A 17,634-nucleotide genomic window follows, 5' to 3' on the forward strand; every position below is an offset into this window, starting at 1 on the left:
GTCTATGTCTTTTCTGTCCCCACCACCAAAAGAAACACCACGCTCACAGGCCTCACTGCCAGGCAGAGACCAAGCCTCACATGTCCTCAGATCACAGGAATCACCCATACAAATACTGACATTTCACAGTATTTCCAAAGCATCTCACCATTACATAGAACTGTGTGAAACTCTCTATATAGTCTTGTTAAACAAAATGAACATGGACCTTAGCTATTAGAGAACATTACAGAAATGGTTGAACATACCACTATGATACTGTACAAATCAAGGATAGTTGAGGCAGTATCGAAGTCACTGAAAAGCAATGGACCCCTAGACTGCATATTTCACCTTCAGAAAGTCCCGTTCTATTTTCATCCTTTAAAATGTAGCCTTTAAGTGCAGCAAAAAAATCAGAGTGATAAGAAAAACAACTGATACAGAAATCACTCTTCAAAGGTGGTTTGGACTGGGAGGAAAAGAAAGTTAGCAGAGACTGACAAGCAACGCAGGCTGAAAGTCAAGTAATAGTCTAAGTAATAGCTTAGAAAAGCCCAAGAACAGAAATGCAAGGAGGACAAAATCCTGAAAGCTGAGAGGAAGAGAGGGAATAGCAAATTGACAGAAATAAAGAGGGAAGAACTGAGCAAGGGAAAACATGAAAAAAAGAGAAAATTTTGTTTTTTCCGTAACTGAGTTGTAACCTTCAGGAACCAAGAGCAACAGGCAAACATCTTTAAAATATAAAACAATAAAATGAAGACAGATAAGACACCAGACTTGTGTGGCTCTGAGTTTCAGAGTGTCTTTAACAATTGCCTCAGCAAAACACCACTGGAGCTGCCTGGCTTAGACCTGAGATTCTCAGCTAACTCATTCTTCTCTCATGCAGACCTTCCATCTTCTCATCTCAGCACAGCTAGTTGCCAGTTAGCCAGTAGCAATAAAAACAGCAACCTATTTTCCATCATCAGCCACCGCTCCCATTACAAAAAACCCATTTTATTTTCTTGCCTTATGCCAGCCTATAAACAAGGGGTTTTTCTCTGCCCCACATGCTGTAAAAGAGTTTTACAAAGCTGCCTGTGATCCACAGCAGCTGATGAGAGGCAGGACAAAGGCTGTAAACTGGGTGGCTTCTGCCATATTGCCCTCCTTCTACCTGAACAGCTGGCCCCAAACTGCTTCTCCAGGTCTGTCTGATGGCATGGGTGCCTGCTGCTGAACAACTCTGCCAGGGACACCCGGGGGGGCCAGGGGATGTGCGGGAGCTGCACTACAGACTCACAAAAGAGGCCCCTCCTAAGACAATGTGCAAACACTGGAGTAACCCACACAGGTTAGTTAAACAGAGCAATCAGCATCCTTAGGTGATGGGAACACACTTATCATTCATTTCTTTTTTCCCCAGCCAGAGAAATTTCTGTGCTTTACCCAAGAACTCTGAAGCCCAGCAGAGGCACTGTGAGATGAAACAGTTACTTTTGCAACAGGAACAAAATGACCAGCTTGTTCTTTCCAGTCCAAGCTGCGAGTTTCATATTTCAGCTCCTCCTTCACATTCCAGGCCTGCCCAGGCTCCTCTCCAAAGATTTCGAAAATGGAGCCTCTCACAACTACTTATCCTCTGAAATACTCAGTGCCCAAAGCCAGGGTCTTTGTTGTCTTTCTGTCAATGGTTTTGTGTACTGCCATTCTCTGCCTGCTGCAACTCAGATTTTTTAAACCTAAAATCAAAGATTTTTATTCTTTCGAAGTCAAGGATTCACGAGGAAGGATCATTTCCTTGGAGAAGTACAGAGGGAAAGTAAGTTACAACTTCATTATATCTTTGTCTTGAGTCTTTACTGACAAATAGGTCTCCATTTCTAGGTTAACAAAAAGTTTGGTTATGGGAATTTTTGGCAGGGATTTGTGCTAAATTCCTGTTCTTCAAACAGTAAGCTGGAGAGAAATTTATTTTATCTAGGCCTGCTCCAGGAATTAAGTATTAGATCTAATAAATTGAGAAAAATTGTATTTCATATTCTTTATTATAAATCAATATAACCTAATAATACAATGTGTGCATTTTAATCTTAAGAATGATAGCATGTTTTGCTGAATTCTGGAAGTTTGTCTAGTAAATATGATTTTAGTGCCTGTCCTAAATATCTGCTTTTTTACATGCTTATATTAAACAAAGCTGTAAGTTTAAGTTTATCCATTTAATGGATTTTTAAAACGGGTTGTCTAAAAGTAAATATCTTGAGCTTCTATCATCTTTATCTGTTTAATGAAATTACGATCAGACAGATTAAATTTAGCCTTCAGGCAAGAACAATGGTGGTGGTGGGAGATGCCATTTTAAGACTTAATGGTAATCTCCACGCTATCTCTAGGTTTTTTTCTTACTCTTATAACTTTATTTCTCTGAAGGCAACTTTGGTTGTAAACGTGGCCAGTTACTGCCAACACACAGACAAAAATTACATCGCACTGCAAGAACTACACAGAGAGTTTGGTCCCTCCCACTTCACTGTGCTGGCCTTTCCCTGCAACCAGTTCGGAGAATCAGAGCCTAGTTCAAGCCAGGAAATAGAATCTTTTGCCAAAGGAAACTATGGAGTAACCTTCCCTGTTTTCCACAAAATCAAGATCCTAGGATCAGAAGCAGAGCCCGCCTTTAAATTTCTAATAGGTAACTGTTTTATTTTATATATCAAGCTGCCTGTAACCATGGTATTCTCCCTAAATTCCAGTCTGCATGCATTTGTCAGGGAACATCGTAGTCTTCATAGTCTATGGAGAGAAACAGGCACTCAGCATATAATTCATCTCATTTCAGTGTGGATATCAAAAATATGGTCAGAAGAGTTGTACCCTGAAAGCATCTGTTTCTTCCCATAGCTAGAAACATCCATTTTGTGGATGTATAAACTTGAGTGCAAAGACTCCCACTTACAAAATCCCATTTCAAATTATGTGACTTTTGTTGAAAAACGACTTTTCTTATGGACAAAAATGTAACTATGGGGGGGTCTTAAAATTACTGGAAGATTTTACGTAAACACATGCAGATGAAAAGATTCCTGTTCAGCAGACTCATATGTCCACCTTTATGTAAACTATTGTAAAGCAGGATTATATATACTGTAGTTATATATAATCACTGATTTGCATTACTGTGTCTTGTGAACTTCAGGGCCCGGCCTGCAAAGCCCATGCGCACAAATATTCCTGTTACAGTAAGCATTTACTGACTTAGAGCCTCATACTCTCACAAGCAAAATGAAACTCTTTTTAGTTGACCAAAGAGCCCACAGACCTAAAGACAACTTAAAAAGCCTCTCTGAGTTTTCCTGAGCTTTGGCCAGGTCTTTGACCCATACTAAACACTGATATATGAAAGAAAGGATAATTAGAACATAACCCTTCTCTATCCCATCATTTTAACTAGAAAATAAGGTAGGAGAAGGCCCAAACCTGTATTACATCTCCTTGCCTCAAGACAGGATCACATTTACCCAAATCAGTACTACACGTGCTTCTCCAGACCGTTACAGTATGAGAGATTCCAAAACTTCCCAGTCTATTCCAGTTCTTCACAGCTCCTCTTGTCAGAAAGCTATTTCAACATCTAAATGAAATCTTTCTTACACCACTTAAGTCTGTTGCTTCTTGCCATATACTCTGTGATACCTCTTATGTACTTGAAAATTATTACCATTTAGGAGTCATTTAAGTGGTCACCATTGTCACTGTAACTGTGTTTCTTCCTACCTCCCCTTAGGCATGTCACCAAAGACCTCAGGTAAAGCCTCGTTGCTCTGAGTTGCCTGATGTCCAGTGGAATCACTGAATGCACTCTGGAGGTGCCTCTCAGTTCATTATAGAGGAGACTAGAGCACATAGGTACCAGCTGGGTGGGATGAATCCAGATTGTAACTACCAGTGCAATCAGTATCAGACATTAAAACCTACACAGAAACAGAACAGCCATATGCACTCAGTCGGTTCCTATTTGACATGCTGTTCACCCACAAGAAGGAAGAAGATCCTCTGGTACTTAAATATTTTAAGAAAAGGTCTTTCTTTTCCCACATTCCTCTGCTTCACATGAAATTACTGTGAAACTTCAATTAAAGAAGCACCTGTTTTCTTCATGTAGCTGTCTTGACAATCAGAAGGTTGAACATCTTCATGCTACACCCCCTTGTGAATGTGACTGCTAGCTACAATTTGTCCAGCACTGTCAGATAGTCTAGTGCAAAAAGAATCCATGGGCAGCATAATCATGGTGCCAAGGCCTTTACTCAACTGCTTCCTGTTGCTTTCATAGCAGTAAAGCATTTTGTTGGGCCAGTGCAAGGTTTGTGGCTTCACCTTTCCTCAAATAATGTCCAGCTTCCTATGTGTTTGTACTTTGTATGAGTTATTCATATGCATTAATGAACACTGGAAGAATATTCAGAGATGGAGTTATGTTACTTCAACGCTGATCCTAGGTACAAAAACTCAGCAAAGATATAATTATTAGCTGGGCCAGAGCCTCCATGACATGAGCTTTACCATACCCATTTGATTGCCATGGTGTCTCCTTACAGTCATGACATTACAAATGTAGTCCAATGGCAAAATTCAACCCGTTGCATCCAAGAATCAGTGTAGGGTTCAGCACTGCTCCCCACTGGATACCTGTTCCCTAGTCAAAATCTGCTGGAGTTTTCTTCTAGTTCTTCTCTCAAAAAGAGATTTCCCTCTAAACCTGTGAGATCCTCCAAGGACAAAGCCAGAGTCAGGAAATTGCTTCTGCCTTCTCTAGGAGCCACATAGTTTCCTGATAGCCCCTTGATCTCAGAAATTATCTTGCCAGGTTTTATGATAGCAAAGATACCAGTAAGGTTTTGCCTCATGGGATGAAAGAAGCTGAATTAAGCCATCACCAGTATGACTTCCTGCTCCCATTTCACTTCCCCTAACCCGACATAAAACTGGGGATTCCCCAAATGAGTACGCAGCCCTCATATCCTCCTCCCTGGGAAGCAAAGTGTAGTAAAAGTAGGAACTCTTAAACAGTTTCACAAGATGACGAAAGGATCATTCACTTCCCACTTTTCAGATCATTAACACCAACCAGTAAATCCATGCCCAGATTACTAGCAAAGAACAAAGTGGGATTATTTCAACATAAATAGTTGAAGAATCACTGCAGGGTAATGAAACAATGACAAGTGGAAGTCACTAAAATGATCTGATGCCATTCTTGCAGATTCTTCAAAGAAAGAGCCTCGATGGAATTTCTGGAAGTACCTTGTCAGCCCTGAGGGTAAAGTTGTGAAATACTGGAGACCTGAAGAGCCCATAGAAAGTATCAAGCCAGAAGTAGCATCATTAATCAGGCAGATTATCATGAAAAAAAGGGAAGACCTCTGAAAAAGTCATTCACGCTGTGAATCCATTCAATAGCATGGGTACACAGCCTTACTACATTCCTGGGAAATGCTGCTAGAAGCTAAACCATCAGGTGATTTTACTTCTCTTTGGCATTAGTATTTTCAGCTACACTATGTTGCTGTTGGATTGGCTCCTACAACTTGAGAACCACTGAAGTTACTGAGAATGGCAAAGCACTCAGTACCTTGCAGGGATGAACCTTCAATTTGCATAAAGTTTCTGAATGTTTCTTTAAATTGCTGACAATAGCTAATTACAATTGTCACCAGCAGCGAGATAGCTAAAAAGACGGGGATTTGTTGATACATTACAGTATTTGCACAGAAGAGTTTTGTTTCACATCTACCAGTAACAAATAGATTTTTATATTCCATTAACACATAATTGTCCTGACTGAAAGACATGGGGCCCAGAGGCATCATACCAGGGTTTTTAGAGACAAATGCAACTGAAGATACCAGCTTGGCAGTATCTTATCGAGGAAGATTACTAAGTTGTGAAGCTGTCAATTTAGTTGTAAAAAACTGTACATAGAAAATAAAATTACTAAAAGAAAAAGAAGAAATTGCAAAAACGTTTCCTTGCCTGCTTTGTGTTTTGATTAATTTTACATTTCACCTTTACAGCAACACCTCTAACCTCTTTAGCCTTCTCCATACATTTGCACTGCAGTACAGTGCCTTGGCTGTGAGCTCATCTCCTGCTGGATTCCCAGTCTTCTGACCTGGGTGAAGGCAGGGCCTGTGTGAATGAATATACACGGTTGCTTACAGCAGGATTCAAGGGGCAACAAAAGTCAACAGCCTGGCACTCTTAACAGACATCTTCCTGAGACAGTCCAAGACAATGCTCACCAGCCATCTACCTCACATCTCTGCAATAAAACAACAGTCTTCAAGTAGAGGTAGAAGAAGGGCATGAAGGTTCATGGCCTCAATCCCCACTCTTCTGACCTTGCAATCCTGCATGCAATTGCAAACCCATTTCCAGTTCTGTTCCACTGTTCTATTTCAAACTGCCAAGTGTTTTGTTTTACCTGTTTAATGAAAGGAGACAGTAAATTGGAATAAGGAACCTCATTGCAGCTGTCCAAGTCTTAAAGGAGGCCTGAGAGAACAGAAGTGAGAGAAACCAGTGTCTCAGAAGAGTTTTCTATGTGAAAAAGGACTGGTAGCAGTAGTGCTGTTCTCTTGTAAGACTAACAGTGACTGAAAATACCTGAAGTGCTTCAAAACATTTTCCAATAAAAATAGCCACTTAACAGTATTAAAAAGGTGAGAAATTCAAAAGCAATGTAAAAAAAAAATTTTTTCATTCATCTGTGGAATTCATTGAGAATTTCACAGGCAGCCCCTGAAGGATAAGGACATAAAAAGATTTGAAAAGATTGAGTAATGGTACTGATGTGGAGGATTAAACAGTCAGCCTCAATAATGACAACCATCATTTTGGAAGGGAAGTCAAACCTTATGCATGACAATTTTAGCCATTCTAACTTTCAGACATCAGTTAAGGCCTATCTAAGGGTCTAGTTAGTCCCAATGTGCCTACTGCTGGTGTTTCAGACCAGCCTCTGAGCTGTTTGCCATTAGCCCACAAGATTCCACATCCAATCCGTCAAGACAGTTCCTGTTCTTATGCTGAGGTCCTGTGTTTTACTCCAGTCTCCTTGTACATGTACAGTTCCAGCCTTGGGAATATTTAGCAGAACATGTCAGGTGAGTTTTGTCGCATGTCCCTGCTGCTTTGATGGAGCAAGGAAGGGAATTGAGATACGGATCGTCTCCACTCACTGGGAGCAATCTAGGTTCCATGGAACTAAGTGGCAGGACAACATTTTTCCTATAAATGGTGGATGATATCTTTACTTGAAAATGTACATAAGTAAAACATGCATGTCCGCTTATGTGCACTGCTATAGCTCCCTGCTTTTCATATCACTGAATAAAAAAGGGTAGGTATAAAGAAATGTTGGGTGGTATTAGTGTAACACCTGAAAAAAAAAAAAATCTATTTTAGTTCTGATATTGCCTGAGAGTTACTCAGCATATGGGAAATTTCTCGTGAGTTCTTCAAATACCTTATGAAAGATAAACAGTGCAGTATCATTTTCTAGTTTGGAAGGGATCATGAGGGAAGGGAATGTGCACACCTTGCTTGTGATTCACTCACTAAAGCTCATATTCTGTTTTCCACAAGATACACGGCAACCTTAAATAACTCAATGCCAGCATTAAGATCAAATATCTTTCCTGGTATTCAGAAATAGCATGGGATATTAGCAAATGAGTGGACAGAATTATTTAACTCACTGCTTCCTGAATTACTTTTACTTCAGATTCCTAGAAAAAGAAGGTTTTGCCTGAGAAAACAGTCATGGAATTTCTTATTTCACCATTTGGTCACAATCCACTATAACCATTTTCTGTAAAAATTTGAATATAGGTACCATTCAGTCCTGATTCTACACAGAGTTCAAGTTTTTCAAAGTTTACTGTTAACATTCCTCCAAACACTCAGTATGTTTATATTACGTATTCTTCATAAGACATACCAGCTCTTCCCATGTAATATTTAAGGCAGATCACTGATAAACTAATCACTTCTTTCTTAAAACCAAGTTACCAGTTGTCCAGGGTAAAACTAAAGCATCTTTAACTGCCAAATCTACACAGACTCGGAAAGGCAAATAAATGAAAGTTAGAACACTGTTATACAAGCACACATCTATCTATAGTCAAAAGCCAACAAAGTAATATGAATACATGTATGTATAAATATCCACTTACAGTTACGTAGGATACAGCATATAAAAAAATACTAAACTACAAACGCTATAAACAGATTAAAATCTATTTATTGGATTCTTGAATAATTCCACCAATTTAAGATAAAACTGCCCCTTTAAGAAGGTTAATAGCATTCAGTCCATGAGTGTTAAAGTTTCTTCAACTCCATTTGAGCATAACCTATTGCATCCTTCATCCTAACACTTCCTTCATTCCTATCTCATGCTCCCCTCACTCCTTAGGTCTGACATATCCTCATTATCTCCAACAGATACCATTTAACTGACAGCTCCTCTTTCCAAAAAGTTGCCTGGGAGTGCAAATATTCTAAATAATTACAGTCACTGATTGGACATGTCCCTGTTAATTCAAGTATTATCAGAAAATACTTGTTTGCTGAGCCCACACATCAATGCTCCAGTAAACATTTAGTGGTGTAGGAGAAACATATTCACACAGGGCCCAAACCTGAAACTCTTACTTAATACTTACATAATTTTGTAAATTCTTTAGAAACCAGTTGGATTAGCTGTCTAAGTGTGAACACTTATTTTACACCCTACATTCACTGAGTCTGCATAACCTAGCACAGCTCCTTTCAGTCAGGGGAACTAGGCAGGCATTGGGCCCCATACCAGCTAAGGATCCAATGAGATATTTATAATAACAGTGTTTATATTCTTGTCTCAACAGTGATGTGCTAATGTGGCAGTGTAGTCAGTTGCTGGTGTATGAAGAACAGCTAACTAACAATAACACTGCCTAATCACCACACACAACATGAGGATCACCCTAATTCTGCAGACCTTCACAAACATTGATTTCTCTTCCTAGGAGACCTTCACTTTGCAAGGCACATATAGGAGCACCCAGATAAAGCAAGTAATAACAAAGAGTTCCTTTTGCATTCTTTAAGTGCCCAAAGTCCCAGGATGAGAATAGAGGTAATACTCTGTTGCCTGTGGCAGTATGTTTGATAGAAGCTTACAGTGTAACACAACTCAAAAGGATCAATGTGCTTCTAGCCTTTATTCTTCCAAAGTACATGTTATGTCCTATTCAAATTGTGTCTCCTGGTTGGTGAGACTATGTGCAGTTGTTTTAATGCATTGCTGTTCACAAATTAGGTTATTCTGAAAAGCAAGGGGAGAAGAAAAACTCTAAAGTTGACTTCTCTTTTTTTTTTTATAGAATGGAAAGGTAATTATTTTTCAGATATAGCACTCAGGCAGTTAGTGAGAGTGATTTTAAGCCTTTCCAAAAAAAAAAACCAAAAAACAACCAACTTGCATTTGCCAAATATCATTACAAAAAATTTAAAATCAAACTGTAAAACTCATGTGAAGTTTTAACTGTGCTTCTTTTGCTTTAAGGAAACTTCCAGAGCTTAAAATTGTTTGAAATGTTTGAATTATTTACCTGTTTCAAGTATTTACAAACTTTCTGTTACCTTGGTATCAAAAAGCAGATGAAAACCAGAGTCTAAATCAACCAAAAATTCTTACAATTCTTTGGATAACGGTGGATAATGGAAATACAAGGCACTGCTATAATACCAAAAATGAGCCTGACAGTCAAAAAAAGCAATAATCAGGTGGACCCAAAAGATTCCTTCTACAAAAGTGGTAGCCCTCCATTTGATGATCAAAGTATGTGGAAAAGGATAGCAACTGCATGTTAGCTGATGTCAGAATTTCAACCAGCTAACATACACTGCCATCCCATTACACACAGATGTACCACCTGCATTCCTGGAAATTAGAACCCTAGCACTTTCCAAAGGAACCGCCTTTAAACAGCGATGAGCTGGCCCTGCAGCAGGTGACAGTGCAGTAGTGGCTGCTACATTCAGAAACAGCAGCCAGCTAGCAGTACACTGCCTACCAGGCACAGAGTCCATGCAGAGCGAGATGTCTCATGAAATAACATGCCTGGAAACATCTCTTATTTTCTACCTAAATTCAGTATTGCTCACCTGTTTTGAGGTTCTTGTTTCATATATGTATATATACAAGTTCAAGCAGTAAATACTGTCCTGAAATAAATGGCACAGATAAGTTTCTGATTCAGCAAGACCTGAATAAAAGTAATAGCATAGAACCTATGTGGAGTATGACTAGAATCAGATCCGAGGCTGTCTAAAAGGAACTGGATAGTGTTGCAAACAGTTTGTTGCCTTAGTCCTACCAGAACCAGTATAGTATGTTATCTCCACAAGTTAATTAGTATCATACACGCTTTCTTCAGTCCTTTTCTCCCTTGGGCATCCGTTTATGGTCACTGTTGGAAGCCAGCCCTTAGTCTAGATGAGCCCAGAGTCTAACTCAGCCTAGTCAATTTTAGGTTATTTTGAAATTAGAATTATCATTGGTTACTCCGTAGTGCAACTTAACTTTAGGTGATGAGCCACACTGTACCTCCATTTACAGCCACATAATGGAGGATGCATAAAGATCCCAAGATTCAAGCTTATGGATTTAGGCTGGATGGAGGTAAATTTTTACCTACAACATCCATTTTGATGGAAAGCCCTTCGAAATCATGCTGGAAAGCAGCCACTGAGTTAGACATTTTGTATAAAAGCCAATGAATACCAAATTTGAAGCCTTCCTTTTGCTTCTTAAAAACTGCTCATAAATCACTCAAAATAAATGTCAACTCAATACAAAATGAAACACTAAAACATTTACTTGCCTGAATGCTGCAGTTAGCAGCCACAGAAAAGCATTGGCTAACTGATTTCCACTTACTCCACAACAAGAGGAGGCCACCTCTGAGTTTTCCACGATGCTTTTGAATGAAACAATATGGAGTGCAGCTAGCAGCTGTTGACACATCAGAGACAACAGCCAGCTAACACGCACTGCCAGACTGTTACATTCTGTTGAGTTTTGGCCAGTAGCTCCCCCTCACCCCCTAGAGCCCAGTCACTGCTCACTTTAACAACATGGCTTTTCCCATGGGGTTACTTACATAAAGTATTTACGTTGGAGTGACATTCGCAGCATGCTGGTGGCTAACTTCTGTACTGTCATTGTATGTACGCTGCTCATCTCCTGCTTCAGTATTTTCAGTATGGTCAATTCCTTTTTCGCCTTCACCTCCCACTCCACCAGTTTGCATACTGCAATCTCACCAGGTTTTGTGATCTACGTCAAATCCTTAAGGCACAAGCTGCCCGTATTTTGCCTCTTGCTTACTGTCAAGCATATTGTTGGTGATTAATAGGTTTTCCACCTATGCTCCTACAGTATACCTGAGTTCTTCGTTGTCCTTTTTATCTTTACCACCATCTAAATGGGGACAAGTCAGCTTGCAGTGCCAACAAAAAGACAGCTCTGTAAATCCATACAACCCCTTCAATCAAGTCACATAACTTTTGCTTTTAAACAGCAAGCAGTCCCTCTAGTGCCAAAGGAGAGAAGCCCACAGGTGTTTTTTGATTCCTCCTCTCAACAGATGTCACTTTACTATAACTTGTGTTTTTCTGACACTTCAGATGCTACAGTTAAGAAAGTGCGATAAGGATTAATAGGAAAGGAAAAAAGTAATATAATTTGTTTTTTCAAAATCACTTATTTTCAACAGTTCCCTCCTCTCCCTCCCCCAGAAATGTAAAGAGGGGAACTCTTTAGTGCAGTGCATACAGAGGAGTGTGAATGTCTGTGCCTGCCCTTACCTTAGCTGCTTTCTGTGGGCTTTGCTCTCTGCTCCCATTCAGGTGTTCTCCGGGTGTTCTCATCACTTTCTCCTTGAAAGAAACACAGAGGCACAACACTTAACAAAGGCGTGGCTCACAGCTTCTTCACCCTAAATCACCCTCCGCCCAGCCTTGCCGCTTGCAAGGCTCCGCTGGGAGCCACGGCCCTCAGGGCAAGGCAAAGCTGCCGGACGGGCAGCGAAAGTGTCTGCCAGGCCAGCTCCTCGGCCACGACCCTTCCCAAAGCAGCCACAGCCCCCCACATCCCCACAGGGCACCATTACCCATAGCAAATCCTCATCCCTCTTGCTTATCCTCCGGGCGGCTTTTTCTAATTTCCCCTCCATCTCCGCCGGCGCTGACTGAACCCGCCGCCGCCTCAGGCGAGGTGACCTGACCTCGAGGTGGGTCCCTGCGGGCGAGGCGGCCCATAAGGGCGTAAACGGATGGACAGAGCAGGTGTGTGGAGGGCAGCCTGCACGCACGGCAGCCTATAGGGAAGGAAACTTATAGCCCAGCCAGCCCTCGAGGCGCCGGTTCCTGCTGCACGGGAGGCGGTGCCGGCGGTGCCAGCGCCTCCGCCGCACACCCGCACCGCTCCCCGGCGGCCGCCGGCGCCCTTTAAGCAGCCGGCAGGCGCGGCCGGCGAGGCGGGAACCCGTGGGGGGCGACGCGGCCCGGCCCGGCCCGGCCCGCCGGCGGGACGCAGCGCGCCCGGGCTGCGCGGCGGCGCCAAGGAGCGGCGGCGGCGGCTGGCGGCAAAAGAGCGCGGCGCGGCGCGGAGGGGGAAGGCGCGGAAGGGCTGCGGCGGCCGGCGCCAAACGGCCCTGGCTCGTCCCCGGGACGGGCAGGCCGTGAGGCCGTCGCCGCGGGTGGCCGCTGCCTGCCCCCGCCGGGCCCGGTGGGTCACCTGCACAAGGCCGTGTCCTGTGGGGCTGCCCCCATGGCTATGCCGTAGCGCTCGGGGTGCCACCGCCTCGGCCCCTGCCTGGGGAATGGAGCGAGGGCAGCCTCGGCGCGCTCCGCACGCCAAAGCCCTCATGTCGCTTCGTTTCTCACTGAGGTTTTTGCCTGCTGTGAGGAGTCGGGCACAGCCATGCAGCAGCGGCCTCGGAGCAAGGCCTGGGGAGCAGTGACTCGCTGAGGCGTTCGGGCCTGCCTGACCGAAACAGAGAGCTGGAGCAGAGACCTAACGTACAGCACCGCATCTCTGTGCACCATGTGGTGGCCGGTGGCCTGTCCTCCAGCTGATGTCCCCAAAACCAAAAGTGAGCAAAACCCAGCCACCACCATGAACAACAAGACTCATAGAAATAACCTGCAATAATTTCCTTTAACACGATGGGCAAAGGCAGGAGTTGTAGGAGAAAGTGTGAAGAATCATTTTATCCTAGCAGATTAGTTCCTTATGCAGGTGTTTTATGGAGCGCAGGTGACAGGGGCATTGTACGTGCCCTTTGGCACTCGCTTCACCTGAGGAAACTTGAGCACAGATTTGGTAGGAAAGAAGTCAAACACGTTTTTGTTGGAAGAGAGTTTTTAGTTAAATCTGAAGAGATAGGAAGGGAAAAGAAGAGCTACCACTACATATACCTTCCGTATTTTTTCAAGGCAAGTTCAGAGCAGTCCTTTTTCAGCCCTTGTTATAGTTTCAAATTTGGAGTGACACCACTTGAGTCTTCAAGCAACAAAAGCTGAGAGAGACGCAGCATGTAAAAGAACCTGTTTTTCCTCTTTCTGGCTTTTGGCTCTGAGAATCAACATTAAAACTGTTACTTTCTAAGAGTAAGAAGCAGAGTGCCACTTTTTAAAATGTGCTCAAAGTTTTCTTCACTTTCTAACGGTTTCACTTTTTTCCCCCAGGAAAACAGAGGAGATTTTTCTAAATTTTCAGTTGGAAAAGTATTATTTGAACCAAAAAAAATTGTCCTGCAAAAATCTTCTCATGCAAAGTCCCATTTCCCACTCAATTCTATTTCTATAGCTGCACGTCACATGTGCAAAAAGACATAATGTAAGCAAGACAATGGAGAATATTTTTATTGACGCCAGAGTTATAGGTGATACTTAAATATCAGATGATAGAGCCATTTTGCCAAATCAAAGGAAAATGATTTCAAAAGTGCCATTTTATTATCTCACTTTGTATCGGTAAGGACACAGCTAAGCACACCTAGGATACGAAGTGGCTGAGTCACTCAACACCATTTTAATGCTTTGTATAGAACAAACAATACACAAGGCATTGCTAGAGTACCATCACAAAGGATTGTTTGCAATGCTTCAGTTGTTCGTTTAACTGAAATGAGCTCTTCCTACAAGATTAACGTTCCACAAGCAAGGCCAGCTAGCATTAGCCTGCCTAACAGCAGCTGCTGGCATGCACTGCAAAGCCAGCTCACTTTAATACTCAATGAATCAGCAACACTCAGGTGAAGTGTATTGAACTGTTACCTATCAGACCAGCGTTTGGCCCTCTAACAAAGCTTTTGCTTGCACTGAAAAGTTTCTTTCAGATGAGCAAACCTGTAACCATGCAGTTTGTTTGATAGTGGGAGGAAAGAGGTCACATTCTGAGAGCTATAAGGTTCTGAACTGGAATAAAAGCCGAAAGTCTTTCAAAGTCAACAAGGTTTTGTCTGAATGAATTAGAATTAGGATTAATTAATGCAGAGCAAGGCATTAAAGACCAAATAATATGACCGACTGCAATTGGTATTACAAGCAGTGACTCCTGCCCGTGAACCCTCAACTCTTGCATGCATGCACCATGAACTTGTTATGAGAAAAGGTTTGGAGGTTTTTTCTGTAAAAGCTCCTTCCAAACACTGATTAGCAAGCAGAAAACATGCCAAGATACTGTATTTGCTAGCAGCCTTAAAATAACTAGATCCTGAAATGAAGTCAGTGGTAAGTAAAATCCAGAAATAAGCAGAAGTGTCATGGGGAGGTCTGAATTGCTTCGTGTTTGTCAAGAAGAATGCGTTGCATCGTTAGGCAGGTATTATAACATCAAGGGTAACCTTAAAACTCACTTCATCACTTGAAGCGCTTGGTATTTTGGAAATTATATGGTAGGTAAAAGCTCTGTTGTCACTCCGAAATTGTAACTGAATTTTAAACACAGGAGTTTTGTTTCTGAAAAGCTGTCCACGGCTAAGTGTACCACTTGTGAAATGCTTCCAGCATCTCACTAGCATGTCTTTGAAGTGAAATGAAAAGGTCATCTTAGTTGTCTTCATTTCTTTCTCACTGTGGACTCATTTTGGAACCTCATTATGGAACCTCATTTTGGAACCTCTATTTCTCATTATGGAACCCATGCAACTAATTGCTCAGTTATTTCACTTACCTACTAGAAACGTGAGTGAATTTTTGTGGCTCACTGTTAAAATATTCCCAAGCCAGTATGTAGAAATCGTGTAGTTTGTCCCCGCTGGCAGCAGGTGGTGCTGATATGTTGTTGCTGGGTACATCCTTGAAAGCTGGTGTGCAGGTTCTCAATCCCATAGTTACTTTTTTTTTTCCTCATTCATTACCCTTAAGGTCTTTTCATACTAATTTGTCATCATCATCAGACTTCAGAATTGGTCGAGATAAAATACGAGTTTGTAGTTTGAAGATGAGGTTTGGACATCAATAGCAAGCCTCACAATGTTATCAGAGAATTAAGCATTGACTGAAAGAGCACATTTCAGGAAAAGTTGGATTCATCACATCCAGACTGCTGAACAAGTGCCACTAATACTTGTGGGGCCCGGGTATCTGAGGACATGATAATGAGGGTGCTGCTTGCCAAATGATTGCTGACAAGAGATGATGCTAGCTTACACCAGATTCTGGCAAATAGAAAGATCACAAGAGCTGGTCATAGAAAATTGTCTTAAAAGCAATAGATCACAGGTTGTCTCCTGCTCTTTATGTAAGTTTCTGGATTACTAACAGGAAACTCTTGCTTAAACCAAAGGCCTAGTTAGAGAAACCTTCCTGGCTAAGGAGCACAGGGCCCTAACACCCAGGGCATACTGAAGTTTTCCAGAGAGGATGTAGTCACCGTCTGTGTTACCCAGTTAAATAAACGAAGGCAGGTGAAACAAATTATGTTAAGAAAACAATTAACCTTTTGGAAGTGTGAGGGATCTGAATAAGATTTACCACAGTTTTGAGTTGCTATTTTAAATAGGTGGGAAAAAATTGTTGAACATACTTTGATGAAAATTTGTTTCCATTTTGCCATTGCAAAGTGATGAGAGGTTTCTGGAAACCAAGGCCGCTAACCTCCTGCCAGAGAGAAATGGTGTCCCAGCTTTGTTAGGTGAGACCTTGAGGTACTGAAACATCTTGATTTTTCTTCCTGTATTTCTTCACTCTTTTCTCTAGCTTTTCAGCCACTATCCCAGAAAGATCCCAATCTTCTTGCCTTCTCAGTCGTATCAGTACTCAGATGCTTCTGAGTGGGTTAGAGGAATGGTTCTCACAGTGGTACAGGGCAAACCATGGGGCCTTTCTAAGTGACTGACAATAGTAGTAGAGCTGTGGTTCCCCAACAGTGGTTCCCATTTATAAAAGGGAGCTTTGACCCTCAAGTGTTTCTAACTGCAATGGAAAGCAGAGAAAGGATGGGGAAGGAAGGAATCAGGAAAGTGAAGGGACTCAGTTCACATGGCTGTTCTCCTCACATCATTAACACTGCAATGAGCAACCGTTTAGACTCCAGTATGAAATATTGTTGACCAGGCAACTGGAATATTCTGGCAGTGAACCCACAGCTTCATTTTAGCTGTACAATGCATGGGTTATTAGATGTCCTTGAGAGGATGAGGCAGGAAAAAGGTTGCTGCTTCTTTGCTGGGTTTTACCTTAAGCCATGCACTTAATACCTCAGTCTGGTAGTCCACTCATCAGACATCTCCCATTTCATTTATCTTTGTCAGCACAGTAAAAGTGGTTGGGAACATGTGGAGCGTGAGCTCTGGAAAGGACTGTCCATTATTCCTCCTCAGATGAACCTCAACACCTCAGACATTAAGGAAAATTACATCTCCTACGCAAACAAGCGAGAACATTAAAAAAAACTGAACCTGTTCCTTATGTTGCTGCATTCTGTTGCCTCAAGGATGCTGCATTATCTGGATAGAATGATACACGAAAGATGGAGTACCATCTTTATATTTTTCTGGCTTTTGTCCATTTGTGCCACACCTTCCCCAGTACTTTTATTTTTTAATAAAAGAAATCGATTTCTTTTATTTCCAGTGTTAAATTTAGCAATAATGATGAGCCTGGTTGGCAAGCATGCATAAGTAGACTAAAGATCTCCAGCTCAGGAGGAATTTGTGTCAGCTGTCAGCTTCTGTCTTGTAAAAGATTTTTATGGGTTTAAAACCAGAGGAAAAAGAAACAAGAAAACAAATGCACCAAGGGATAAGTGCATTTTAATAAATTGTATGACTTTTCATGTAACATACTGTTGACTCCCAGGATTGTCAGTTTTAATGTGACCTTTAGCTTTCATAAAACAATACAATTCACAATCGATTTCTTCAGCAGCTATACTACAGTAATTCAACACTATAGGAATTGCCTGGTTTTGCTGTTCAGTGGGCAGATCAAGAGCCGTCCTGCTAAGTCATCCATCCCAGCTCTTTCTGCTAGGTTTCTCTCTTCAGTGTGTACTCCCTTTTTCTGTCCACGCTACAAATTGGTTTTGGCACCCCACTGCTACAA

The 17,634-nt window shown here is 41.8% G+C and overlaps 2 protein-coding genes across 3 annotated transcripts in view; one reads left to right on the forward strand and one right to left on the reverse strand.

Annotated features, from left to right (window-relative positions):
• CDC20B (cell division cycle 20B) overlaps positions 1-12,459 on the reverse strand; it is a 34,951-nt gene extending 22,492 nt beyond the window's left edge. The window contains exons 1-2 of the mRNA XM_072860915.1: positions 12,192-12,459; positions 11,887-11,958 (exon numbers count right to left, since the gene is read on the reverse strand). Coding sequence (XP_072717016.1) covers positions 11,887-11,958; positions 12,192-12,254 — 135 coding nt within the window. The 5' untranslated portion in view covers positions 12,255-12,459. The remainder of the gene's footprint in view (positions 1-11,886; positions 11,959-12,191) is intronic.
• GPX8 (glutathione peroxidase 8 (putative)) lies at positions 1,551-5,983 on the forward strand. Of its 2 annotated transcripts, XM_072860260.1 has the most exons (3): positions 1,551-1,789; positions 2,401-2,662; positions 5,234-5,979. In XM_072860260.1, the coding sequence occupies exons 1-3, from the start codon at positions 1,583-1,585 to the stop codon at positions 5,395-5,397; spliced, it is 633 nt and encodes a 210-aa protein (XP_072716361.1). In that variant the 5' UTR covers positions 1,551-1,582; the 3' UTR covers positions 5,398-5,979. The 2 variants fall into 2 exon arrangements, with proteins under 2 accessions (XP_072716361.1, XP_072716362.1); XM_072860261.1 differs by lacking the exon at positions 2,401-2,662 and having other exon boundaries at positions 5,234-5,983.
• Positions 12,460-17,634: the final 5,175 nt, after the last annotated feature.

This window comes from Ciconia boyciana, chromosome 4 (genome assembly GCF_034638445.1).
Source record: "Ciconia boyciana chromosome 4, ASM3463844v1, whole genome shotgun sequence".
Taxonomy (NCBI): Eukaryota; Metazoa; Chordata; class Aves; order Ciconiiformes; family Ciconiidae; genus Ciconia; species Ciconia boyciana.